At 39.4% G+C, this 27253-nt stretch overlaps 3 protein-coding genes across 3 annotated transcripts in view; 1 reads left to right on the top strand and 2 right to left on the bottom strand.

The window, feature by feature from the left end:
• LOC143373918 (uncharacterized) overlaps nucleotides 1-12998 on the top strand; it is a 222420-nt gene extending 209422 nt beyond the window's left edge. The window contains exon 2 of the mRNA XM_076821652.1: nucleotides 12900-12998. The gene's annotated coding sequence lies outside the window, so the exon portion shown is untranslated. The remainder of the gene's footprint in view (nucleotides 1-12899) is intronic.
• LOC143370337 (uncharacterized) lies at nucleotides 4290-5563 on the bottom strand. Its single transcript, XM_076815321.1, has one exon. The coding sequence runs from the start codon at nucleotides 5280-5282 to the stop codon at nucleotides 4290-4292; it is 993 nt and encodes a 330-aa protein (XP_076671436.1). The 5' UTR covers nucleotides 5283-5563.
• Nucleotides 12999-15104: 2106 nt separating the features above from the next.
• On the bottom strand, nucleotides 15105-17990 carry LOC143370329 (general transcription factor II-I repeat domain-containing protein 2-like). Its single transcript, XM_076815307.1, has 2 exons — nucleotides 15944-17990; nucleotides 15105-15854 (listed from the first exon to the last, which is right to left on the bottom strand). The coding sequence occupies exons 1-2, from the start codon at nucleotides 16091-16093 to the stop codon at nucleotides 15105-15107; spliced, it is 900 nt and encodes a 299-aa protein (XP_076671422.1). The 5' UTR covers nucleotides 16094-17990.
• Between the last annotated feature and the right edge of the window lie 9263 nt (nucleotides 17991-27253).

Below are 27253 nucleotides of genomic sequence, written 5' to 3'. Positions count from 1 at the left end.
TGAGTTCATTAAAGTTATTAGTTTTGTGTTCAAATCGTTTCATTACATTATTATTATCATTATTATTATTTTTATCTCTAAAAATCCGCGTCCAGGGAGCAGAACGCCTTAGAGTTCCCCAAGAGAATCCAGCATTTCCAAGACGGCCACACAACAATATTGTTGCGAGCACCGGGTATAGGCCCGTGCATAGCCTGCTGGTGCTCGCAGTTGAAGATAGAAGAAGGTCGGCTCCCTTCAAGAGGACGATCGGGAGGCCGACAGGAAGACGGGCCTGAACCGAACGCCATTGCGTTTGGACATGCGGGTCGCGCCTTTATAACCGATATTGCCCTATGTACCGAATATAGTGGTGTCGTGTGTGCGTCCGCGTCTAATTATTTTACTCCTTTGCGTCGGGATGGCCTGCGGTGAAAACGCCCCGGCGCAACAATATATATATTTTATATAAGACAAGAAGTATGTAAACAACATAAGAAACAGAACTAAAACTGGTAATATCAACCATCATTGGTAACCATTGTTACCAACAGATTCTGATGTCAGTTTCTGCGCTCTCATGTCAGACCCTGCTACCAATCTGATGTCAAACTGCAGACAGATGGCTATCTGGGAAGATAATTTGCATAAGGAATGGCTTCAGATAATTTTTAATATTATAAATTACACAGGTTCATCCTCAACACCCATGAACAGTCTTATCACGGGACAGAATTAAGGATAAATTCTACGTAAGTTTCACAACTACAAAAAGAAACCATGTGCACCACATTACCGATCTATACAGGGTGTCCCAGAATTGAGGGACATCCCGGAGCATGCAATATCCTGATGCAAAAAGACATCGAAAAGTCCTTAACCGTTTTGGGATCTGGGGTTTCGTTTTCGAGATATTAAGAAAAAAGCCCGGCCAATCAGACCGCGAGCGTTCCGCTGGAGTTCCCGCGCTCGTGTGACTGCGCGCTGGGCCGCGCTGCGACTACGAACAAGCAGGGCGGCATGCATCGAAGGAAATTGCGTAAAACGACAAATGAAAAAGACGTAACAAAAAATCTAACCCTTTGCCATGGTTTGTTTGCCATTTAAAGTGAATAATGAATAAAGGATAAATGGATGAAAATCATGTGTAACGTAAAAAGACGAATACACAGTTGCTTTTTTTTAGAAGAATCGAAATTAATAATTATTTGTAGTGAGAGGATAAGGAACACGTAAATTTCCTTTTTTAATAACGTACAAACGAAAAGGTATGCAACAGGGAACGAACGAAAAGTGATCGTAGTTGGTTATTATGATAAAAATCCGTAGTTCAATAACGGCCAACACTGTTGTTGATAATGAATAAGGCCGTTTAAAAACAGCGAAGAAAAATTGACGTACGGAAATTTGGAGAATTATCGCCGGAAATAAGTCATAGCCTGCGTTAAATTCAATTTTTGCAGTTCGATTGGTCGTAAACTCACCAATCGGGCCTGCTTATCTCTCGTGTCTAATTACGCACTCGAATTTCAAGACAAAAGCATGCGTCGACGTATTCCGTGCGAGAGAAGGTGGGCCTTGGGGAGGAGATATTGCAGTGAAGAGGGCCTCTTCAGAACAGTGACCATTTGGGAGGCATGCAGGGCAGATTGGTTAGATTAGGGCCAATCGGACTTCAAGCCCACCGTCTCTCGCACGGAATACGTGAACGCCTGCTATTGTTTCGAAATTCGAGCGGGTGTTTAGACTCGAGAGATAAGGGATCCTTCTTTAATTTGAAGGTAGAACGAAGCAAGCGGGACTATGCGCAGTTTTGAGTAATTTATGGCTTAGTTGGTTCCGCGTCGTAGCAGACGTGAACTCAAGGTATCGGAAAAGGGAAACAGGATACAGGAAACATGTTTTTCTTTATAGCAATTCGAAAACTTTCTGTTTCTCTTCTCTTCGGACCCTTTCGAACCGAAACACGTGGTGTCTGCTGCCTACCTCGAAGCAATGGGTACATTGCACAGTGGTCTGGAAAGCGGCGTTTTGTGGCCAAAAGTCAATTTTTCAACTTCAATGTTTACAGAATTTTTTTTTCCTATGTATTGATAACCCCCGAAACCTTCAAACTCCAATCATATTATATATTTCAGGCAATTATATAATCAGATATAGTGTTATAAAGTGTAAATCATGAAATTTTAAGTGAAACTAATTGTTGTAATTACTCATTATAGAACAATAAAATATGGGTTTGTATTACACCAGTATGTAGGTAAGTAAATATATTTTAGTTATTTATATGTGTTATAAGCATTTCTTAATGCGTGTATAAACAATGTAAAATTTATAACTATTTACACTTTGAGAAGGCTTATAAAAAAATGATTAGAAGTGATACACATCGGACCTATTTTATATGAAAGCTTAGACAATTGCTGTTCAGATCATTTAAATTTTAAGTGCAACTTCCTGCAACCTTTGGCTCTATAAGGATTTTAAAATCCGTCGCGCGAGGAGTTTTGGCGTTCTGAACGCGTGTCCCTATGCGACCACTTGAATGGCGCCTGAGGAGGTTGAGGGAAATCTGAAACGCTTTCATTGCGTGGACCTTATCTTCTGTTAGTATTAATTCGTATAAACACTGGATATTGACTCGTTCGACGTGTCTTTCTGCCTCCTCGGATTAGTCTTTTACCGAATGCGCACAGTGAACCATCTCTTGAAGTTTGATGTTCTCATTTAATTTTATATATTACAGTATAAATTCTCTAAATTAAAATTTAGTTATATATGTATATTATAGTTATATTTTACATGTATTACAGTTTTATTCATAAGTTTCATAGTTTAGAGTAAAACAGTGTATAGTGTACAGTGTTGTAGTGTATATTGTGGACTTTTGTTATAATTATATCAAAGACTTTATACGTATAATAATGTCGCAAGATTCTTCAGGTATGTTTCACTTCTATATTGCATCGAACATTTTTTTTCGTACAAAGGGCACACAAACGTTTTTATTTTTGTAGACCAGTACTACTTCAAGAATGAAGACCTTTTCAACGCATGACACAATGAAAGTAATTTAAATAAAAAGATAACTGCCGTTTCCGCATTTATTTTCGACGGAATAAAACAGACTGATATTTCTGACAGTTACATAAAATCAGTTGAAGATAAAGTGCGCGTGTTCTACAGTAATTTGTCTAATAAATGGAAACGTTCTCACCGAATATTATACAAATTTAAATCGAAGCATCAGGAATGGTTAGAGGGGCATTTCAATTTTGAAAAATATAGTAACATTAATTCAGAAGCTTCAACATCTGTAGGACGGCCTCGTTTCTCATATGAAGAAAAATCGTCGCGATCACAAAGACGGGAAGTAGCAGAACTTTCGGAAGAAATGAATGAAGAATTGGGTTTAATCGTACATGCAACAAGTATGGCACACGTAAAAGAGGAAACGAAAATTTAGCTGTAGTTCTAAATGAAACAGTGAGAAGTCCTAACCGCGCCAAAAAAATGAGGAAATTGCTTTTATACAATAAACAAGAGCCAATAATTGGATTCAGAAGACGTATAATAATCAGGCATTTATATGTATATTTCAGTTATATTTATCAATCAGTTTTCGTCTTACTTCTTTAATCGTACTTTCGTTTTACGTTCTTTTTTTATCTTTTTAATATTGTCTACTTTTCCAAAAATGCTAACTTAAGGGGGTATACCCGTTTGAACCCTCGGAAAATGTATACATTTTGTGGATTTTTTTACAAGTCAACGGTTTGATGCAGATTTCCCGTTTTTTAACTATGTTTACATAGTATTATGAACTACTTATAAAAAAAGTTTCAGTTAAAAAACTATTGTTTTTCGGAAGTTACGGATACATGTCCGAAAGTCTCTCGATTTTAGACGGCTAAACGGTGGCCCTAAAAACTCGCGCTACGTTCAACCAATTTACTTCAAATTTTGCATGCAGAATCATAATAAGATTCCACATCGTCCAACGAAGGCGATTTTGAAAATTTTGAAAAATAAAGAAATGGTGAGAGATCAAAGGTAAAGTTAAATTTTTCTAAGAGAAAAATCCATCTTTTTCCTTTATAAATAATAAACGGGGAATCGAAATAAAAAAAGCCTTCGTTGGACGATGCGGAATCTTATTATGATTCTGCATGCAAAATTGGAAGTGAATTGGTTGAACGTAGCGCGAGTTTTTAGGGCCACCGTAATGAAAAATATAGTTTCGAGAAAAACGCGTTTGAAGTTTTGACTCTGATGCTTTGCTGATAAACTGTATTTTTCGTATCTCACACTTAATCAGCGATTCCAGGGGCATAAAGTAAGCCTTCAGCAGACGAAACAGCTTCTTCAGCAGCTATTCTTGACAATCGTTTAGCAGTTCTGGCTTCTTTAGTGGCTTCATGCGCTCGAATCGTACTCAAAGTAATGCGGTGATGATCCTCCGCCCAACACCCTTCGTAGGCTCCAGGGCCGATTTTAATGTTCATACTGTCCAATATATGTAAAAGACTTTTATGTCCATCATTAAAGATTGCAGCGCCGATAAAGGCCGCTATTTCAATTATTGTTGCACCACTGAAGATGGTTTTAGGAGCAATTTTCCAGAAGAGCGCGTTCAAGCTTTCATTACTATTCTGAGTAAAGCCGCCGAGACATCGTTCCAATAAATTATCACTGCTCAGTTCTTCATAAATAGGACGTATTGCTTCGGCAACTTCGCTCGTTAAAGCAGGCTTATGTCTGTATTCGTGCAATTTGTTTTCAGCTTTCGCCTTTTGCCATGAACACCAGGAACCGTTTCCTGCAGGACAATTTTGATGTTGCGGCTTATTGTCCGTAGAAATTTTGTGGTAGAAAGTTGCCCAAATTCCTCTTTTCATGTGTGTAATGGAATGACAGCTATTCCTAATTTCCTTCCCATAATAAACTGTGAGTTCGTCTATTAACTTTGCTGTTAATTTTCCGTGTCCTTTTCCGCCAAGCCCTTTGGTTTTCTTTTTCAAATTGCGCAGCCTTGTTCCCATACGCTTCTGCACATGTCCAACGCATTCTTTCTTTTTTACAGGTTCACTATATGGGGAAGATGCTAATAGTCCTGCAAATGTTTTGCTATCCCCATCTCCGATGTAATTTAAATATTTTGTTTCGTGTAGTCCTTCGGATCTGTGAAACATCTCACTAATTCCGTCCATTTCCATTTTGCTCGCACTTCCTTCGTGATTTACAGAGCAGTTATGGGTTTCTTTCCACTCTTCGTATTCCGCAGTATTAATCTTCTCTGTCATGGTTTCGCAGCCTTTGCAAAAACTTGATTTAATTATGACATCCAGAACTTTTCCTGAAAAATGTCCAATCAAAGCTGTAATGCCGTATAATGAGGAGAAACCTCTTTTTTGCCAGGTTCCATCCCCAGAAACAGTTAGGCCTGCAGGTTCTTCAACTTGGTTATATTTCGCAGTAAGACATTTTTCTTCCGTCGCCGCACAGAGGATTGAATTTCTACACACAGCTTCCGCGGCGCAATGAATGTTCTTTACTATCGCGTCGTATGTTGATTGAATGACAGGTTTAGGGAGATCCATTAGTCCACAAAACTTTCTAATCCCTGCTGCTCCAATTCCTAAGATCCGCATTACAAAAACTAATCTTTTATTTATTTCGTACGCGTGATTATCGGTAATCGGACAGGAATTTATAAATTTAGAAGGACACGAACTACACTTTATTTCCACTTTGAAATTCTACATTGCTGTCACAATGTTTGCACTTCACGTAATCACCAATTGCAGAAAACACAGGAATAAAATTCAACATTCTGTACCCAAATGAAGATTCCACGGTCACGTCTTGATATTCATCCATTTTTAATTTCTTAGCTGACGCACTTGTGTTCGTTTCCCCTTTCTCACAATCAGGATAACGTGATGGGTGCCTTTTTATAGGCTTACTGGCCCGTCGATGAGATTTTCGGCTACCTTTTCTGTCACATTTTGGAGCCGAATTCATGACTTCGTGTAGGTATATTTTTCGATTTGGAAACACTGAGAACCGATGCACACTGTTGCTTGCTATGCAAAGCATTGACTGCTATGCTCATATTTTTGACGTCTAAAGGTTCATGGCTAATACTCTTTTCTACCCACTGATTGTATAAATTTATTACTAACTCCACCCCTTCCCCTTGGGGGATTCCCGGACTATTTAGACCCAAAAATCACCCTGCACGGCATCCGCTGAAGGTTAAGTGCTATAAATGTAGAAAAACGGGCTGGTTTCTTAATCAGGGGTAATTAATAGTAGGTGTAAGTATCTGCGACGCGAACGGCCGAACCGCTGCGATTGGTCGAGCCGCCGTGCCGCCCCATGCTACTCATGCCGCCTCATTCAAATGCCTATAACTTCGTCAATTTTCCGAATTTTTACATCGGACTTGTTTTATAATATTTCTAAAACATCAATCTATGAAAATATGTAAAAAAAAATAATCTGATTTTTGACACTTTCAAACGGTTATACCCCCTTAACTAAATGTAATCGCACTCTTGGCCTAGTGGGGATCAACTCATAATAGAACGCGAGAAACTATTTGGGGGTAGAAGAAGTCGCTTGAAAAAAATCTTGTCAGTCAGCAAGCAATCACGTCGCAGAAATGTTCTCTGCTCAAAAGTATTACGCGATGTTCTGGGTGTACCCCCCGAACAACGAGGACGTAAGTGCTGCAGCGTGAGAATTTGCGCGGGAACACCTACGGCTCCGAACGCCAAGTAAAAATTCATTTCCACCAATTTTTATAGCGTAGGAACAACACGTCCCATGAAAAATAAATTAAGTGATCAGTGTTAGTAGGCGTGCAGTGAAATGAATATTCGGTACATTAACCCGGACGGACTTGACGTTGTGTTACGTGCCGGCTACCTTTTCAAAAATTTCAATATCGACAATTGATCCAACCATTGCGTGTTATGGGAGTTTCCCTCGATAAATTGTCGATGACCCGTGAAGATTCTAATAGTTATGATTTGATTCACACGAAGCCTGTCACGCCACGGCATATTCTCACGGAGGATTATTGTCGACGTTCTTAGAATGCGCGTTGCAATAAGCATTCCGACACCTAAGCATTGTAGTAGACCAGTTTATATTTTTCTTCCCTGCTAAATTTCTGTTACACTATCATTGGCATCGGATCCAACCATTACGTGTTGTGGGAGTTCCCTCGATCTATTGTCAATGATTTACAGTAGTATTACAAGGCGGGTTCTAATTCAAATTTGAGTTTCAAGGTCAGTTATCATGACCTTGAAAATCAAATTTGAATTAGAAAGTTTGTTTTTTGCCGGCGGGCGGGCGGCGGATGACGTCATATAGATAGCGGAGTGGTAGGGGGTATAGCGCGAGGAGCAGATATCGATACCGAACCGATCTCGAACTGATACCCCGAAGTGCATCGAGGAGGAACCGCGGGTGAGAAGGTGCGCTACTCTGGAGCGTGGTACAGACTGTCGGTAAGGAAGGTGCTACTCTGGAGCGTGGTACAGACTGGCGGTAAGGAAGGAAATATTAATTTTATGATATTAATATAAATGAAAAAACTTCTCGGGGCGACGGGGCACGAATCCAAGACCTCCCCGCGGTACGATTCAGCCGCCTAACCAACTCCCCCAAACACCGTCTCTGACATTAGACTTTTCCGAATGGTACATATAGCGAAACCAACGGAGCGTCACATATGTGACACACACACACACACACACACACACACACACACACACACACACACACACACACGCACGCACGCACGCACGCACGCACGCACGCACACACACACACACACACACACACACACACACACACCATGAGCCGTTGCCAAACGTCGGCGTATAATAATATTTTATTTTTATGAGAAATTTTATCAGAAATTGTTTCGGACGATGTCGGCAAAGATCGGCGTTTCTCGACACCGCGTCTTCGAGGGAAAGAGACGGAGCATTACTTTAAAGTTAAAATTCTAGGAGGGAAAGAGACACCACTACATAGGGGATAGAATCGCATGCATTCTAAAGCTAACAGTATTTCAAAGCGTTCCGATTTAACGTCGCTGCGTTTCGCGCGATCTCGCGTAATTCGACTCCTCTGGAGCAGCCGTGCAGGGTGATGTCACTTGGCAGCGCGAAGAACGAAATAGAATTATGCAGCGTCAGCAGAAAATTTGAGAAATAATATATGTTTCAGAAATATATATTGTTACAAATAATAATATGAAAGAATAATATGAAGGAATAATATAGAATATAAAAAAAATAATTAAAATTTATTTGGCTTAATTATCCCACTTGATCACATCATCAGCAAATAGATTAGTTAATGGTAAATCCATAGGAACTTGCACAAGGTCAGTTTGAACTGCAACAACACTAGCCCGAAGCCCCGATACTTTATTTCTATACGTATTGTTATTGTTTCGGTTCGGCATAGTAGACATTTAATATAAAGGTACAATAGAGGTAATAGAATATTAACAGAAACAGAGTAACAGATAAACCGAACGTAATCACAAATACGTAAGAAATATGTATATGTCGATGCGTCTGCTTGTAATGGCGTCTGGCTATCGAATGACAGCTTGACAGGCGATCGATCCGATCGCCTTCTTTTCGCTGTCCTCTTGTTCTTTTCACGAGCACCAGCAGGCCTTGGATTCCAACCAAAGGGTGCTCGCACACAAAATCAATATTTTCCGCTTTGACGTTTCGTCAAGCCACACTCTTTGGATGATACGCATGATTATTCCGAGATATAGTTATTTGTACATTATCATCATCATCGAAATCGCCTAAAAACGTTTGTTGTTCATATCGATGCATCCAATATTCCTCATCATCCTCGAAGTAGTCGTGTATTGGATTATCGCATTTTTTAAAAACTTTTAAAAAAATGTCGCCATCCTGATTAGCTTACGCCTCATAAAGTTCTGCACATCGAATTTCTTCGGTTTGAACCGCAACATTTCGATAGGCCACATACATTTTCGGGCTGGATGAATGGATAACTGCCGCAGCAGCGGTGATCGCAGCGGTAGCCGGACGTTTCAAATTCATGGGCAATGACATAATCTGAAACCGAGTTTTCTTATAATTCTCAAAGTTACTAACACAACGATTCACTAAAATATGATAATGGAAACTTACGGTATTAATCGATTGTATTTCCATGCGTTGAACGATTGATAATATCCTTCAAAAGCAATCTTCTTCAAAGCAATTTCACGTAACACAAAAAATGAAAAAAGTGTTTCAAAGAACTGTCAAAGTGACTGCACGTTGACCACGATTTGAAGACAACTGGTCTCGCTGCATCTCCAAGCTCCCACATGTGGGCCCATGCCTAAAGTTGCATAGCTTTGCAAAGTAGGATGCCTTTGTTCTTCGCCATCTTCATCACAGGCCACCTGCATTTTCGCTGACCATCCTCACCTTCTATACATATTCGAATTATTCACTAACCATCCTCAGAGTGCACTTATCATGTTCTTCGAATTCTTCTCCCTTTTTCTTTGGACACATCATTCGAATAGGTCACACCACTTTTGATCGCGTATAGAACGTGTATTGGACGTCTATTGAACCACTTTCAACGTCTATCGTACCACTCTGAACGTGTGTCAAATGTGTATTGGACCACTTTCAACGCCTAACGTACCACTCTGAATGTCTATCAAACGTCTATCGTACCACTTTCAACATCTATCGTACCACTTTCAACGCCTAACGTACCACTTTCAACGCCTAACGTACCATTCTGAACGTGTATCGAACGTCTATTGAACCTCTTTCAACGTCTATCGTACCACTTTCAACGCCTAACGTACCACTCAGAATGTCTATCAAACGTCTATCGTACCACTTTCAACGTCTATCGTACCACTTTCAACGCCTAACGTACCACTCTGAACGTCTATCAAACGTTTATCATACGTGTATGGTACCGCGTTGATCATGAATCGTACTACTTGTACATAATAATTACAACTATCGTCTTAATCTAGCGTACATGCAGAAGGTTGGAGGTTGAGGAGGGTGAAGAAAAAACAGTTATGCATTAAAAATTGATTATATTTTATTTGTGTATTTCCCTCTGGCGTTTAGACCACCAGTTGAATATTTCAAATACATTTTGCATGGCACAGTGCTTTGCGTGTCTGCCACATCGCAGAGTATTAACTACGTTTAGGTTATTTAGGGATTTGATATCCTCGTAGTCAATGTCTAGCGTCTCGATGATCACGTCCGCTCTCGTATTTTCATCGAGGAAATCCACGAGCCAATCGCGTTTCTGCAGCCCTTTAACATATACGACATGGGGTGTGTCATCTTCCTCGTCGATCGCATCGGCTACAGCTTTCATAATTAGCTGTTTAGCCATACTGTACGGAACGTCTCCATCTTCCCAACGTAGTCCATGATGTTTTGCCACCAACCACCGGATGCTCGATTTGTCGGATTTTGTAAGAAGATATTGTGGCATCGAACTCCCAAAAATATAGTGTGAGAGAATTGTTCCCTTTCGTAGGATAGCCACTTCCTTCGCGACAAATCTTCCATTGACGATGAACCCTTGCAGGTCAACGAATGTTGGTACGGCCATTATCGATACAATTTAGAGGTCTGTTCGCTTCCAAGACAGACTGGAGAATGCGGTCTGTCTCGTAAAGCATCTCGATTTTCACGATGAAATTTTGTACGAATTTGGTACAGGAGAGGGCGGGCAAGTAGCGCAGTAATTTAATTGATTTTGCGCACCACATTTGTCAGCGGATTGTATTCAACCACCCGATCGTGCAGAATCAAACAGTAGGCCGTAGTATTTGCAGGTACGTTGTCTTTACAATCAAATTCTATGCGCACGTCCACGGTGCTATTCTTGATCGACTCATTTTGTCGCGAGCAATCAATCACCACGAGGGGGCCAAATTGCAAAAATTGGGCTACGGTGAATAATGCCTCGTTGCAACTATGTCCGTAATACGATTTACGAAAATGCGTATACATGTTAAATAAGATGGCGTGCCTATTCTTGTCAAAGTCCAAGTTCATGTCATCGTACGGGTAAAATTCCGAGTTGAGAAAAAGTTTTACATTGGTCAATTTGCAGTGGTCAAATCGAGTAACATCTTCAGTCATCACATTCTTTCGAGCAGTCTGTAGAGCAAAGATAATGTATCGCGGCTTCTCCAACTGTGCAGCTGCCTTCACGGCCCACGAATGCTTGGTCGTGCTCTGTAAGAGAGGATACTCGTACAGATCCCACGAGCGAACACTAATGCTCAGGTTTTGTCCACTTTCCAAAGCATGTAGCAACGACAGCTTATTAACGTCGTTCAGCGTCACGTGAGGCATCCGCCATTGCACTTTAAGTAATTCAATTTCTGGTTCCAACGTCGGCGATCCTATTAGAGAATTGTTATCGTTGCGCGATCGTATTAAAATCAATTCGTGACGCGCATTAATAACCATGCGTTTGTAGTCCTCGCAAAATCCCAACAAATATTTGAGCGGGATGCAAAAATTGAAATGATTTTTCACTATTAGCTCATCGTGCCGTTTCAAGCCACATCCCGCATTCTCCATATTTTTGTCTTCATCAGATGTTATCGATACATAGTTTTTAAGCGTGCTAGTTATTCCAACGTTTCTGTTACGATCAATCTCCACACCATTCAGTTCGTATCGAATCTCATCAAATATGAATGCCATGCAATTATTTCCCAACATCACCGTTGATACATCATTCGGCTTATTTATCGTCAATTTCCCCTCCAGGTAGAGGAAACTTTCACACGGTAATGTGTATAAATCCTGTTGCTGTGTAGGTATTCTTATCTCATCGCTGTATCCAAACGTCGTGTTGACGTAAGGGTTGTATGTGTGAGTCTCAAGCTTGACGATGCGATCATCAAACGTCGGCTTCGCGCCAATGCTTAGAATGTCGGTCATTTTTCAACTTAATTGCGTACAATGAATCCCAGCGATTTAAAAAATGCAATGTTCGCAGCACTGAGCCTTTTCTTTTTAGCGTAATCAGAGCTGTTGCAGTTGTTGTTGTTGTTGTTGTTGCAAACAATTTCGTTTGGAAGAAACGTGTTTCTGGAGTCGTTCAACACAAGCATCTCATTCGACCGCACCACATGTATTATCATCGACGTCGTCGTACGTGCAGTCTGATGGTAATCTCTTCACCTCGAAAATCAAGCAACCGTCCGTCTTGATCCACAACGCGTATCGTTAGATCCGAAATGACCTGTGTGGTGATTGGAAGGTAAATGATCTGCGCGGGCGTTTCCGATATCTTATATCCCGGCAAACGACGCTAGTTCATGGACAATCGTATCCCTCTTTTAAAAAGTTGAAAAGTGTTCATGGATGGTGTTGATGACAAATCTTCTTAATTTGTTCATAACTTTTTTTTGAAGGGTGGACAAACGAAATTTTTGGGTGGACATACGTGGACAAACGATGAACAATCATTTCCCACCGTCAAATTATAAAAAAGTTTTCATGGGGGTGCTGGTGAAAATTATTTTTTTGTTCATAACTTTTTTTTGAAGGGTGGACAATCGAAAATTTTTGTTGGACGAACGTGGACAAACGATGGACAAACGATTGCCGTATAGTTTTTTTTAAATTTCGAATTCGGGGGTGCCAACTTCACAGACCTGGCAAATACTTTGAAGAGTATTCAACTCCAAAATTTACGTTCTCTTGAATACGGAAGGGAAAATGAGGAAAACATCTTGAGACAAATGGAAGAAGAAGTAGCAATCGATATTCTATCGTGTGTCCTCTTCATCGATGACACTCTTCCTCACTTAGGTGCAACTCCTTTTATTAAGTATAAGCATGTAGTTTACAAAGTATGTAGAAGATACATACGGAGACTGAAGAGGAGCGTCAATGACGGGGGAGGTGGTGGGTCTCTTTACACTTTCATAATAATATATAACTGTTAGCATCACCAATTTTAAGGGTAGGGTCGAGGGGGGTAATCCGCTATCCTGCCTTCGATGGTTTATGACTGGGACTTAGGCTGCGTGTGTTCCTGAATGGAGCTGCATGAGACTAAACAGTCCTGGCGACGGGCGATGGCTGTGCAACCACTTTGGGTCTTTCAACTATCGGGTGTCGAAGGATTGCTTATTTGAGTGTAGAGAGAGAGTTTCGTTATAGCTAACGGCCTGACGCCGTATTACCAAAGAATTGGGACTCTGTCCCTGGAGGATCTGGCCACGGAGTGGGGAAGGCTATGCCTTCTGGTATGCGAACTGTGATAGACCGCCCAGTCCTTACCCCAGAACTGTCCTGGATCGAGCTTCGTCGCTACCCTTAGAAAGTCATTTCTAACATACCTGTAGCTATTCTTTTATATCAAGTGGAAATGGCATGTATAAAATCGTAAGTATGACACGTACTTTTGTTATGCAAATAATTGGATTAATTGGAAATCATCATGAATGTTTCCTTCATATATGAATTTGCTTTAGATACCACCAACTCGTATCAAAGGTGAAAATCGTGCTGTGTGAAGTGTAATTCCAAGCCCTTGCCACAGCCCTTTTGCCCTTTTTAATAAAAAACGTTCAAGCGCTAGAGTAATTTTCACATTTCATTACCGTATCACCTGTTAGCATGTAAGTGTGTTTGTGCATTGAATGGAACTGGCGTGAGAATGAATGTAGTGATGAGGGGTAAAACCGAGCGCATGCGCGATCATCAGTCGATCGGCGGATCGACTAGAGCAGGGGTGCACACTAAGTCTGCCCTAGGGCAGTCGGTGAGCCCTCGAGCTCGACCGTGGTATGCTCACCCTCACTCCTGGGTATAATGTCTCGTGGTGGGGAACTCTATGACTGCAAAGGCCGTATGCCTGTTACAACTACAAGCATACTCGTGATAGATATAGAAGACCAAACGAAAATGTACAGAATTTTATATTATATTCAGAAAGTTAATTTTAACAAATTCGCATACGTAAATTTGAGTATTTGCATTTGAAGATATCTAATAACATATATGTGATATATACATATACAGTGGGCCACAAAAGTATTCGGATACTTATAAAGTTGGTCCAATATTAGATCCATACGTGAATATACATATATTTCTATGTATAATTTGTTAATATTTATTAATCGTGGATTCATTTTTCTTCAATTTGAAACCTTGAGTATTCCGTCATGGATGAGGTAGTTCTGAAAATAACTGATTTGTAAACGTTCTTGTTATCCCTCGTTGACAAGAGTTGGTAGTTCCGAAAATAACTGATTTATGAACATGATTGTTGTTCCTCATTAAAAAGATTTAGTAATTCTGAAAAGAACTGATTGGTTTCACACACCTTTCTCTCTCTCTCTCTCTCTCTCTCTCTCGCTCTCTCACTCTTATTATTAATATGTACAGTACTACAACTACTTACACCACCACCAGCACCACCACCATTACTACAACTACTATTATTGTTATAACAATACCTGTAGTATTTCTAGTATAGGTAATACAATATATGACAACAAAATAGTAATGGTACTATAATACTATTACTATTCATTTGTCTCGTCAATCGATACCACGGTTCAGGTTTCTTTCAATATCCGCCGCTTTTTGGTTTGTACTAATGTAGGAATGTCAGGATCTATGTCCTGACAAGTGGTTAAAACGTGGCAATTTTTCAAATTTGAATCGCTTAATCTACTTCTGTGAGCTGACTTCATTCTTTTCATAGCAGAAAAGAGCTGCTTACACACATACGTTGAGGCAAAAATGGATTTTATGGTCGCGGGAAGCTGATGGAGTTGAGGAAATCTGGTCCGTGGTATATGTTTGTAGAATTCTAAAACATTTTCGTACTGTCCATATTTCAACTTGAGTAATCTATTATTTTGCAATTCTAATATTTCTAATTGTAAATGCGCTGGAGCCGAATGCGCGTCATATTGAAATGGAGCTACTATGATACTTAATTCTTTATCTATTTTCACGACATCTTGAAAACGCGAGGAAAATTCGTCATGCAGAGTTTGTAATATATCGGCGTACTTATTGAAATTGAAATTATTTCCTACGGAGACTGATTCTAATTTTGGAAAATGAGTTGTGACTTGAGTCCGTAGGCGGTCTACGTTTACTGCCATTATGTCTAATAAATTTAGTAGTTTGGACAACAACTGCCATTACATCGCTTAATTCGACGCGTTTAGCACATAAATGCTCCTGGTGAATTAAGCAATGTATAGCAATTATTTCCCGAGGAATTGCTAAATTTTTTACCTTCGATTGAATGCGGCCTACTAATCCGATGAATCTACCAGCCATAGCGGGGGTTCCGTCAGTTGTTACTGACACAAGCTTATCCCACTGCAAATTACCGCGTTCTATGACCTCTTCTACGCATGAGAAAATATCCTCGCCTGTCGTACTTTCCTTAAATGGAAGGAAATCTAGCAATTCCTCCGTAACTACTAAATTTTCATCTACCCCGCGGATAAAAATGGCAAGTTGTGGCGTACCAGAGATGTCCGTGCTCTCATCCAGAGCTAAAGAATACGACACAAAATTACTTGCGACGTTTCTTAATCGGTCCGCCACATTGTTTGCCATTTCTTCTACCCGGCGCAGTATCGTCATACGTGAAAGATTAATACATTTATATTTATTTACCTGTGTTGAACTTACCTCGTGTACCACCTCCAGTAGTAGTTCTTTGAAAAGTTGTCCTGATGTAAATGGTTGGTATGTCTTCGCAAGCTCCAATGCGACGATGTAACTTGAACGCAATGCTGCATCGTTGATAGGTCCCTCTTCCTAAGAACAAATTAAACAATGCTTTACCATGCCACTTCATATTCTTCAAAAACTGACAATCATACAGTATTCTTAGAAAGATAACTTACTTCGTTCTGTGATTCTTCGTCTGCTACTATTAATGCTGCTTTCAGCGTTTCAATTTCCTCAAGTCTCTCCTCCGGTGACAGATGAACGTAGTCCTTAGAATGAGACCCCGTATAGTGCCGCTGGATATTATATTTTTTTAATTGTTTCATTTCTTTGTGACACACTAAACACACTGCGGCACCTTTATGTTCCACGAAAAAAAGGCTTCTTCCCACAATGGGTTGAAGCAGGTGCTACACCCCGTACTTTTCTTCGCGTTGAAACTTCCGGCCATGATTAATTTTCGAAGTGATGTTACTCGGTTCACTAATGAATACGAACTGACAAGCCTGTTCAAATTTTGTCACCTCGAAACTGTTGACCTGTTAATTTGTGCGCTGCGTGGGGGTAGGGTGGGAAAACCCCTAGCCCTGGATCCCTGCAAGCTCATTTAGCAGGTCAAATACAATATTTAATTTCGCGGCACCTAAAAGGAAATGGAGCGCAGCGAAGTATACTCGCCAAGTACGCACATCACCATCGTAATTTTCATTTTTTAATGCGGATTGAGGTCCATTCATAGCGTAATTTCATTAAACACACAAAACTATTTAGTTTTTTGGTGTCATGCTACTACAACGGACCCTAAACTGCGCGCAGCTGAATAACTTGGCCGCTCCGAAACCCTTGCGCCATTTGCAATTGCCGCGTTTTTTTATATCAAAAAATGTTTATTCCCTTCTTGAAATACATAATAATATAGCCTGAAAGTTTTAAAAAGACTGCATGTATAGTTTCCTTACAAAAACTTCCCCAAAAGAACCTTGATCTTTGCCGATTACGACGCTTATGAAGGGATTTACATGAACAATTGATTTAACTTCATTAAAAACAGTCCGATTTACATGCCATAAGCATCCTCTCTTCGGGTTCGGTCACATATTTCTATTAAAATTACCATCATACAGAGAAATGTATTTTGTAGGAAGAACATAGAAAAATATGATAACCTTTTTCTGAATTTTTAAAATCACGACCTTGAGGTAAAATATTTCACTGTTACAACAGCTTCTTTTCTTTGGTACCAAATGTAATTAAATATGACAATCTTTCTTAATTATAGGGAAAAAAGTTCAATACTATTAGTCTAAATTAGTATAAATGGTTTCCCTTATAATAATTCATAAGTACAATCCGTTTCCTTAAAAATAGGCAAGCATGGGAAAATTGAAAGCCCGCAAATTTCTGCACTTCGCGCGTGTCTAAATAGACGGTGCCCATCCTACGACACGTAAAAGTCATTGAAAATAATGAATTTAAACGTTTTTGTAAAATTTATATTCGTAGTCTTTTGGACCCGAGGCCCCTAAATCCCTACGTGTCGTTACAAAATCCAATTTTAACTTTCTGAATATGAATACAGATCCGACACTGAAGGAATCCGATCGCGTCCGAGTTTTGCCGAGCCGATCTGAAATCAAATTGCCCGCTCATGGCGGCTATGCTTGCAGCCCGAAACGAGTCTCGGGATCCCGAAAACTTCGGGTTCTCGAGCAATACGAAAGTAACGGGATCCCGCCCGATCTCGCCCGAAAGTTTCCGGCCCGTCCCGAGCCCGAAACGTCGGGTACCCGCACACCCCTGTCTGTCAGCGTCCGCTGCACAGCGGTGAGCCCCGAGCTTCGAAAATTTTGGCATGGTCTCTTTCAAATGAACGTGGCAAAGAGCTATTGGGAATTTCCCGGCCCATGTAAGCGAGCCGCGCGCTCCGCTTTTATGATCGTTTTACCACTCACACCCTAGATCACTGTAATGAGGTTTGCAAACAATGTCGACTGGTCTCGTACCCGTCTCAATTTCAAAATTTTCAGCTAAGACAGGGTCGACCGTGGCGCTATACCCCTGTACGGAGAGATTGTTTGCCACCAGCGTGTAAAAGTCACAATACTGGCGCATCATTCCAAAAAATGGAAAATCATAATTAAAGCCGACTTAAAAAAAAATATGAAATGCGCTAAAAAGTAAAAAGTAATTTTGTTCCTTATTTAATCTACGACACTTCATTTTTTTATATCGGCGCCTCATCATTTGCACTGTGTAAATCTGGCGCCAACTTAAAAAAATTGAGTGTCGTAGATTAAATTTTGATTTCAAATAATTTTTTGCCCATCATAATTTTAAGGTACATATAACTTGCAGCGACAAAGTTTTTCCTTAATATACAAGGAAGATTTTCACCAATTTTCACACTGATTAATCAATAATTGTAGATGATATGACGATATATATAAATCACTTCGCGAAATATATATATCGTCATATCTTCTACAATTATTTATTGATCAGTTTGAAAATTGGTGAAAATCTTCCTTGTATATTAAGGAAAAACTTTGTCGCTGCAAGTTATATGTACCTCAAAATTGCCTCGATACTTTTTAACGGCGAACGTTGAAAAACATGGGTTATGTCCAGTATTACTTTTTAATTAAATATTATTACATTTTTTAACATAAGGGTTTTGTACATACATATTGCGGCTCCGCTAGAGTTTTCTGAGTTTTACGTTTCAAGTCTCATAACGATCCGTTAATATTTACTCAAGTTATCGCAATTTATGTTTAAAGAAATAATGATTTTCGTCGAAGAAAGTTTGTTTGTTTATAATTTTTGTCTCGAATACTAATAATTCGATAAAAATACTGCAAATAGAAAAAATGTGTGCCGTGACTAGCTTTACAACACTATATTTTTTAAAATCCAGTTTAACAAAATTTAATTTTCCAATCTTTTTTAGCGTTTGGACAATAATTTTTCCCATTTTCGAGCGCTAGTCCCCTTATTGTAGCCGAGCGCTCAATTGTTCTAATAGCTATGGAGGAGAATGAATTCCTTTTTAAAAAAATATGTATCGAATATTTTTGGCTACCCTACAGACTTGCAAAATTGCAGCAAAATCGGTGTGTACGGGTTCGATGTGTTCCTTTTAAATAATATAGTACAGTAGAAGGATATTATTATTATTATTATTTTTATTATTATATGTCTGTATTATATCGTATAGACCATCATTAATGTATGCGGAAACACATGATACATGGGTGGGGTTCAGCAACAGGTGCACTTAAAAAACATTAAACTCCTGTTTTTACAAATTACGTTATTGCAAGGGAATGAAATTTGTTTTGCGTTAAATAAACCGGAATAGGACAGCAAGGTTAAAAGACGAATGTGATATCGTTTTATTTTCTTCCTCCGTTCTCTTTCGTTGAACGGAATATGTTCGTAAGACGATTTTTAAATTGTTACTCTAACAGAAACATTTGTAAATCGCGGGCTTTGACTCTCAAAACATAACCTAGTTTTACTCGTGCTTAATTCTAGTTCCTACCACGCGTAGCGTTACAATCTGTTTTGAGACTTCACCGGTAACGTTGCATGCGACACTAAAATGGTAAGGGGGTCCTAGGACCCCCTAAACCGGCGACACAAAAATATATTGCTTGATAGGTCTATTCTATACCTCGTCTGTGCTAAGAGTCATTTATTATTTATCGACCAAGCATCATTCTATCATTTTGCGTTCTATTTCGACCTAAGAGTCATTTATCATAATTTACGTTACTATTGTTTATGTTCCTTATATTGACTAAAACGTCAACAACTTAAATAGTTATATGTAGAAAGTATTCTTAGTGAATAAACACTGTTAAAAAGAATTCTGGTTCGTGAAATTCATTTCTTTATTGCGCGCCACTCGAACCTATCCCGAAATCCTGTAATTCGCGTCAAAGCCACGCCTAGAAACGTTATAGAAGCGAGGAAAGGAAGGCAGTCTCCTCCGCAAGCATAAAAATAAGTAAATAACATACATACAATTACATTTTTATTGCATTCAGATCAATTACAACTCGTTCTAACTTTTTATCACAGGTTCTATGACAACTAACTGTAATCGAAAGGGTTCAGTGTCATTCCAAGAAAATATTTATGAGAAATAGGAAATAATAATAATGGATTCTTCAGGAAGTGTAAGTATCAGTTTTTATATTCATGTGGTATAAACACAAAAAGTAATTTTTATTAAATTTATTTATTTTTACATATCATACCAGGGTGTACATATGTACACTGGGCTCAGGAATATCTTTGCAACTACCACAAATACAGGGTGGGGGAGGGACCCCTTCCATGACGCCAACGGGACTACTGAAAATGCGCAGGCTGGATGCGCGTGATTATTATGTGGGTGGCTCGAAGTGACAGAAAATAAAACCTATGTATATTGTTGTGCCAAGGCGCCTGGGGTCGAGATTCTGGCCAGAATCTCGGGGTGCTCCGGGTCGTCCTTCACAGTCGTCGTCCAACGAGCTCCGAAAGGTTCGGGTGATAATGCCGGGACGAGGATATTCACTTAGAAACCGAAGATAGGGGATCGTTGTGGGTTAAAGAATTGGAACTCACCGTAAAGTTAAATAAGTTTATTCTGTTCCGATCTGGGTGACAGTTGCAGCGCGCACTGTATCGTGCGTGTGTTCTTCATCAGAGAGCATCGCTCACAATTTGTACAGAGTCTTATAGCTAGTCCGGGGTGAAGCGGGGACCAGAGGGGTCACCGCTTTCGGGTCGCTCTTGGGCGTTTTCGTTGGAAACGCTGACGGTGCTCGCGGGTTGTTGCCCGCGCTTTGGCGCTCGCGCCTGCCATTGGAATGCGCGGCGGTTGTAACTTTCGGTCGTCGGCTGGGTTACAACAATAAGCTATATGACAATAAATGTTTAGTGGCTATTTTGACCTTTACGTTACATTTGTGAACTTTTTATCATGCTTCCAAAACATTATTATTACGTCGCAAAAGTGTCTTCAGGAAGTCGGGTGTAGCATACAGGTTATATTTTCTGTCACTTCGAGGAGCCGGCCATATAATAATCACGCGCAACCAGCCTGCGCATTTTCACTAGTCCAATTCAACATACAACACAATTTTATTTATAATGTTTGTTCATAACTGATTTCTGCATAGGACATGTAATAAGTGTATTTCATGTTCTGTTTCAGTGTTTTGCTAATAAAAAAATGTCTAACCTAACAAACTTCATTTTCTGGGGACATCCCCTTATCTATTTTTCCTTTTCACTTATAATTCCTTACTGCTAACGTAGAATATTGTAGCATAAGCACATGTCAAGTAATTAAAATGTACAATGAATTTTCTACGTTTGCAGTACCAGCCGACTTTCCGTTTAAATTTTTTGTAAGTACAACGCAACAGCTGAGAATTTCTTTCCTTATTCCACAGACGAGGTATAGAATAGACCTATCAAGCAATGTACTTTTGTGTCGCCGGTTTAGGGGGTCCTAGGACCCCCTTGCCATTTTAGTGTCGCATGCAACGTTACCGGTGAAGTCTCAAAACAGATTGTAACGCTACACGTGGTAGGAACTAGAATTAAGCACGAGTAAAACTAGTTTATGTTTTGAGAGTCAATGCCCGCGATTTACAAATGTTTCTGTTAGAGTAACAATTTAAAAATCGTCTTATGAACATATTTCGTTCAACGGAAAAGAACGGAGAAAGAAAATAAAACGATATCACATTTGTCTTTTAACCTTGCTGTCCTATTCCGGTTTATTTAACGCAAAACAAATTTATTTAACATACAAATTTATATAAACAACAACATTATTTGTGGAAGACATGCTTTCATGATGTAACGTGGAATACCTCGCAAAGGAATTGTAACTTTGTATATTTCAATAAAATGCTGAAGCAGAGAGGACTTTAAAAATTGTGAAAAACTCAACAGTTCCAGTATCTCGCTGAAATATTCCAACTTGCACTTATTCTTCCATCTGAATACTATATTCGTATTCTGGGGTTCGGTAGGAACAATCGAACAACATTTTAAGTTACATATTTTATTCTTACATTCTACCATAGTATTGCAAGTTAAAGAAATTCTTATATAGGACTAGAATATTTGACAATCGCAGCCATCGGCTCGGTTCTCACCGATTACCAGGTCTCACCGCGAGGAGGTTGCTGCGCTTGGAGACCCGTAGAGAGATAGATGGAATCAAAGTTCCATCGATCTCCCTGTACATGAAGCCTACTAAACCAAAGAGATGGATGGAAACAAAGTTCCATCGATCCCTTCGGTTTAGATATAGAATCTAGGGAACTGCCACGCAATCACTCGATTAAAAGAAATTCAGGAAAGAAGGAAAGGCGAAGGGTAAGCATGAAACAAGTATTGGACGGCGCAGTTCCTACCACCCTGCTGTCCAAATCGAAAGGGAAAAGCGCTCGGCGCCTCCCAGACGATTCCTGTTGCTCCGATGCGACTCGTCAGGAGCAAACACTTGACCTGACTCAAGCCGTCTAACACGGAGATTGGGTAATCGAACCGGGTGACTTACGCAGGCAGTCTACCAAAAGGTGCACCCCCTACGCCCGAAACTTTTCCCTTTGGACAAGAACACCAAGGGATGAAACTGATCCACCCATACCGATTCCATGCTCAGTCACTTGCTTCCGCATCATCTGTGATGAGGAGCCAATAAACGAACAACAAAGTTAATGATTTAGTGACTGCTTGGCAATTTTACATGGGACCTTAAATACTTCATACTATAATAAATTAGCCTAGGCTTCCTTAAGATGTCTTCTTTCACTGTCACTTTGCACGATCACTTTTCACTATCACTTTTCACTAGTTTCTTTTTAAATATATCGTGTTATTAACTCCATTCCCCGAGTAACGGTGAACCTGAAAAGCTGAAACAATCAACTACTATATGTTAGTAACGGTGTGGTCGGCCTGGAAAGAAATTAAGGAAAAGCTTATTGAGTTGGAGACGATCGAGATAATTTCGACCAACAGCAGAGCACGCACGAGCATGCAAAACCACCGCAGAGATAAGTACATGAAGGAAAGAGCAGAGAATGTAGACCCATCGATGAGATGCATGACAGAGTGACAGAAGTCACAAAAAACCATCGAAGACATAGACGAGATGAAATGAATCAGGGAAAACCATCGAAGACATCGACGAGATGATATGAATCAGGGAAAACCATCGAAGACATCGACGAGATGAAATGAATCAGAGAAAACCATCGAAGACATCGACGAGATGAAATAAATCAGGAAAAACCATTGAAGACATGAAATGAATCAGGGAAAACCATCGAAGACATCGACGAGATGAAATGAATCAGAGAAAACCATCGAAGAAATTCACGAAAATGAAATAAATCATTTAAACCCATCGAAGAAATGCATCAAATAAAATAAATCATGCAAACCCATCGAAGAAATACACAAAATAGAACGACTCGCGCAAAATTCTCGAAAGTATGCATGGAAATAGGACAGATGATGGAAAACGACCGAAGAAATCAGATTTGACATTCGCAAAACAATAAAATTTTAAATGACTTACCGAACCCCAAAATTTCATCAGCACCAAGCGAATAAACGAACCCAGGCCAGAGGGGCGAGAGGCTGGCGGAAGAACCAGGGTTGAAATCCTGACCAGGTCCCCAGCAAGTTCAGCAGTTCCGAATGGTCCAGGTGGCTCGGCAGCTCCGGGGGGAGGGGGAGGAAGAACCAGGTCCCCAGGAAGTCCAGTGGATCCAGGTGGCTCGGCAGCTCCAGGGGGAGGGGGAGGAAGAACCAGGGTTGAACACCTGACCAGGTCCCCAGGAAGTCCAGTGGATCCAGGTAGCTCGGCAGCTCCGGGGGGAGGGGGAGGAAGAACCGGGTCCCCAGGAAGTCCAGTGGATCCAGGTGGCTCGGCAGCTCCAGGGTTCCCGGAGGTCCTTCAAGTCCGGAGGACCGACGACGACTGAGTACATGAAGATCTGTGAGCTCCTTATGTAGACTTCGAGGAATGATGTCCCCCGATCAAAACAAGGTCGACGGTTAGTTACAATTGCGAAATCCAGCGAATTCTTCGGCAAAAATGGATTTTCGGCTAAAATATCCATTCCAGTGGCTATTGCTGTGACAAGTAATGTTAACAACATTTACACTAACCGCCCAGTATAAATTATTATTAACTATAATCGATAGAACTCGAGATATCAAGCAATTTGTAACATTTGGCCTTGGATTTGCAAATGATTTTCTGCACCGACTGAATTCTCTTTTATTCTCAATGTTTAATCGTTCGATACATTAATGTTAATGCTTATACATATCACGTAGTATTATTTATAATGTATAAATACGTTTTAGTTGAACTTAGTGTAAGTGAATAGTTGCAGGAATATTTGGAGAAATATGAGTGAGATACTTGTTTCTCCCCCTTAGTTACTAACATCGGCGAAGTATAGGCTAAAACGATAGACCTATCACCTTATGGGAATTCGCGTTCGCATCATTAACACGTAGAGGCACGGTACTCTATGAAACACTTTTTGGCAGGCACAGGCACTGACTCTACAATCGCGTTGCACACGATTACAAAATCATTTTCTGTTTTTAAACATCCTTCAGTTTCTGAAAAAGTCTTCTAAGTAACGGGTATATCTGAATGGAATCCTGTTAAATTAAAAGGCCTCCCACATGGTCCAGTGATCGATGAAATTGATGCGCGAATTGAGAAATCACGAGATAATATGCACTATGCCATGCACACACTTGACTGAACTGATGAATTTCTCAGGGCTAGACAAACTTTTAAGACACTCATGCATCATGCAACTTTCTGCGAGACTTTTAAAATTAGATTTTACTGTAAATTTCAGTGTTGGCGGTAAACTAATATTAGGGGCAAACGGAATCCAATTATTATTACTTCACTGGAATGATTAAACAGTGCATTAGAAACTTGTGGGAATATCAGTAACAGCGTGAATTTTTAATACTTTTTTCGGCGCACGATACGTGAAAGGGTTCGCAAGGGTACGCAAAGTGCTAATAAACAATGTCATCTTGCAATTTATAGCTTGCACGGGCTTTGAAGAAATGCCATTTCTGAACGCCATAGTGTCTTGATCCACGAAATGGATTTTCGGAGAGAAATCCGCGTGAGTCGTTGACCAACCGAGCCAAAGCATACCGTAACAAAAGCCTACCCTCTTATGTCAAACTCTCTCTCTAAACAAGTCACACGTATACAAGTACGCAACACCTTTCAGCATTTCAACACATTTCAGAGTAGTTGCTGAGTTGGACGCTGTTCATGAACAGAGGTCGCTAAATTCAGTCCTGAAATTATGGGTCGGTCACACAGATTGGGTGGCGACACGAAGTCCCATAAGGTGATGGGTCTATTCTATACCTCGTCTGTGCTTATTCAGAGTAGAATACGGAAATAGCAAACAGCTCCCTCTCGCATGCACCAGGCAGCCGCGTATCTATGGATATTACCATTTCTGTGCAGAAAAAACCTGCTGCAATACCGACCTGCCAAATCGGCCAGGTCACGTGACATATTATTAATTACCGACGTGTCTACCCCCTTAAGACTTTGCCAAACGCCTTTAAGACTTTGCCAAACGCCTTTAAGACTTTGCCAGACGTCTGTATGCTATCTAGGAATGTTGTTTATATTTATTCAGCAGATACCAAAAATTTGTACCGTTTATAAATAGTATAATTTATGAATTTAAAACAATGAATAATAGAAATGATTAAATTAATTTCAACGTCAAAAATAAACAATATTAAAGTAACTACAAAAAATTGAGTGATGTTATGAGTGTAATTGATATTATTACTTACCGTTTACCGAACGTTTATACTAAAGTGCTTTTGCATGGCCTTTCAACGATTAATTTATTATTTATTTACAGTATTTGTAAAACCTGAAACATTGCGGGGAAACGTTTTTAAAACGAGTCGCAGCAGTTTCCAGATAACACAATTTACTAAGTAGTCGGTTCAGTAATTGCATATCCGAGCAATATCACTGTCCGTGAACGACGAAATTAATGAACTGTTCTTCAGGTTGTTCCCGGAACGTCATTCAAGAAAATAAGCACGTGTATGATTCCTCTTTTGTATCGTGTTCAATAAAGTTGACAGAGGAACTGAACAGAAATATATTTCGTGAAAGAAGTAATTTATTCTTAGAACAGCACTTTTCCAATGAAACTTAAAAACGTCAGAACTTCGCATAATAGTACAGTAGGTATTATCCCCATAAAGAACTTCAAAAAAGTAAAAAAATTGCGCCAAGTACATGACATCAAATAAATCCCAAAAAATAGAAGAAAATAATAATTACAAAATAAAAAAAATATGTGAAATTAAAATGAGCTGCAAGTACATAAAGGTGCTTTCAGTCAAATACTTGGCCTGACGAGGCAAGGTCAAGGTGTCGACGAATAAGAATTATTAAAAACGCAAAATAATGAAAGTGTATTCATATTGTCAGAGTTTTAAATTGACAAATTATCTGAAAGCCCGCGAGAGGGAAGGAATGGGTATTGATGATCTGAGAATACCTTGCCTTGCCAGACCAAGTATTTGAGTGAAAGCACCTTTATGTACTTACAGCTTATTTTGATTTCACAATTTTTTTTATTTTGTAATTATTATTATCTTCTATATTTTGGGATTTATTTGATTTCATGTACTCGGTGTAAGTTTTTTACTTTTTTGAATTTTTTTATGGGGATCTCACTTCTTTTTACAAAGATAATTTGCATAGGTAATAATTAACAGAAGAAAAATAAATTTTGTATTCAAGAAAATGTGCTTACTTCATTTGCTTGTGCAGCAGGGTTACTTTTTCTTTCAGCTATTGTAATAATAACGATAACGATAACGATAATGATAATGATAATGATAATGATAATGATAATGATAACGATAACGATAACGATAATGATAATGATAACGATAACGATAACGATAACGATAACGATAACGATAACGATAACGATAACGATAACGATAACAATAACGATAACGATAACGATAACGATAACGATAACGATAACGATAATAATAATAATAATACTAATAATAATAATAATAATAATAATAATAATAATAATAATTTTCTTTGTGTGCTTCGTTAGCTGATATTTAAATGGGATTCTTTTTGATGGGATTATTAACTTACCGTTCTTTGCGCGCGTATACTTGGCGCACTTTTTTGTAACTTTTTTTTTAAAAATGGTAACTTTGTTGTGATTTCACACATTTTGTAGTGTTTATTGATGAGTGGATAATTTTTTCACCCTCTCGGGGTTATTTTCTTTTTAAATATATTGTAGGTTTTGTCATCGAAACTATGCACACCTGTAATGCTTCAAGACGATTGAATTCGTAGAATTGGTTTAAATTTGAGTTTTCAGATATGAACCAAACGTACA

Source organism: Andrena cerasifolii, chromosome 1 (assembly GCF_050908995.1).
Source record: "Andrena cerasifolii isolate SP2316 chromosome 1, iyAndCera1_principal, whole genome shotgun sequence".
Classification (NCBI taxonomy): Eukaryota; Metazoa; Arthropoda; class Insecta; order Hymenoptera; family Andrenidae; genus Andrena; species Andrena cerasifolii.
Note: the sequence above shows the minus strand (reverse complement) of the source record. Positions and strands in the feature narration are given on the sequence as shown.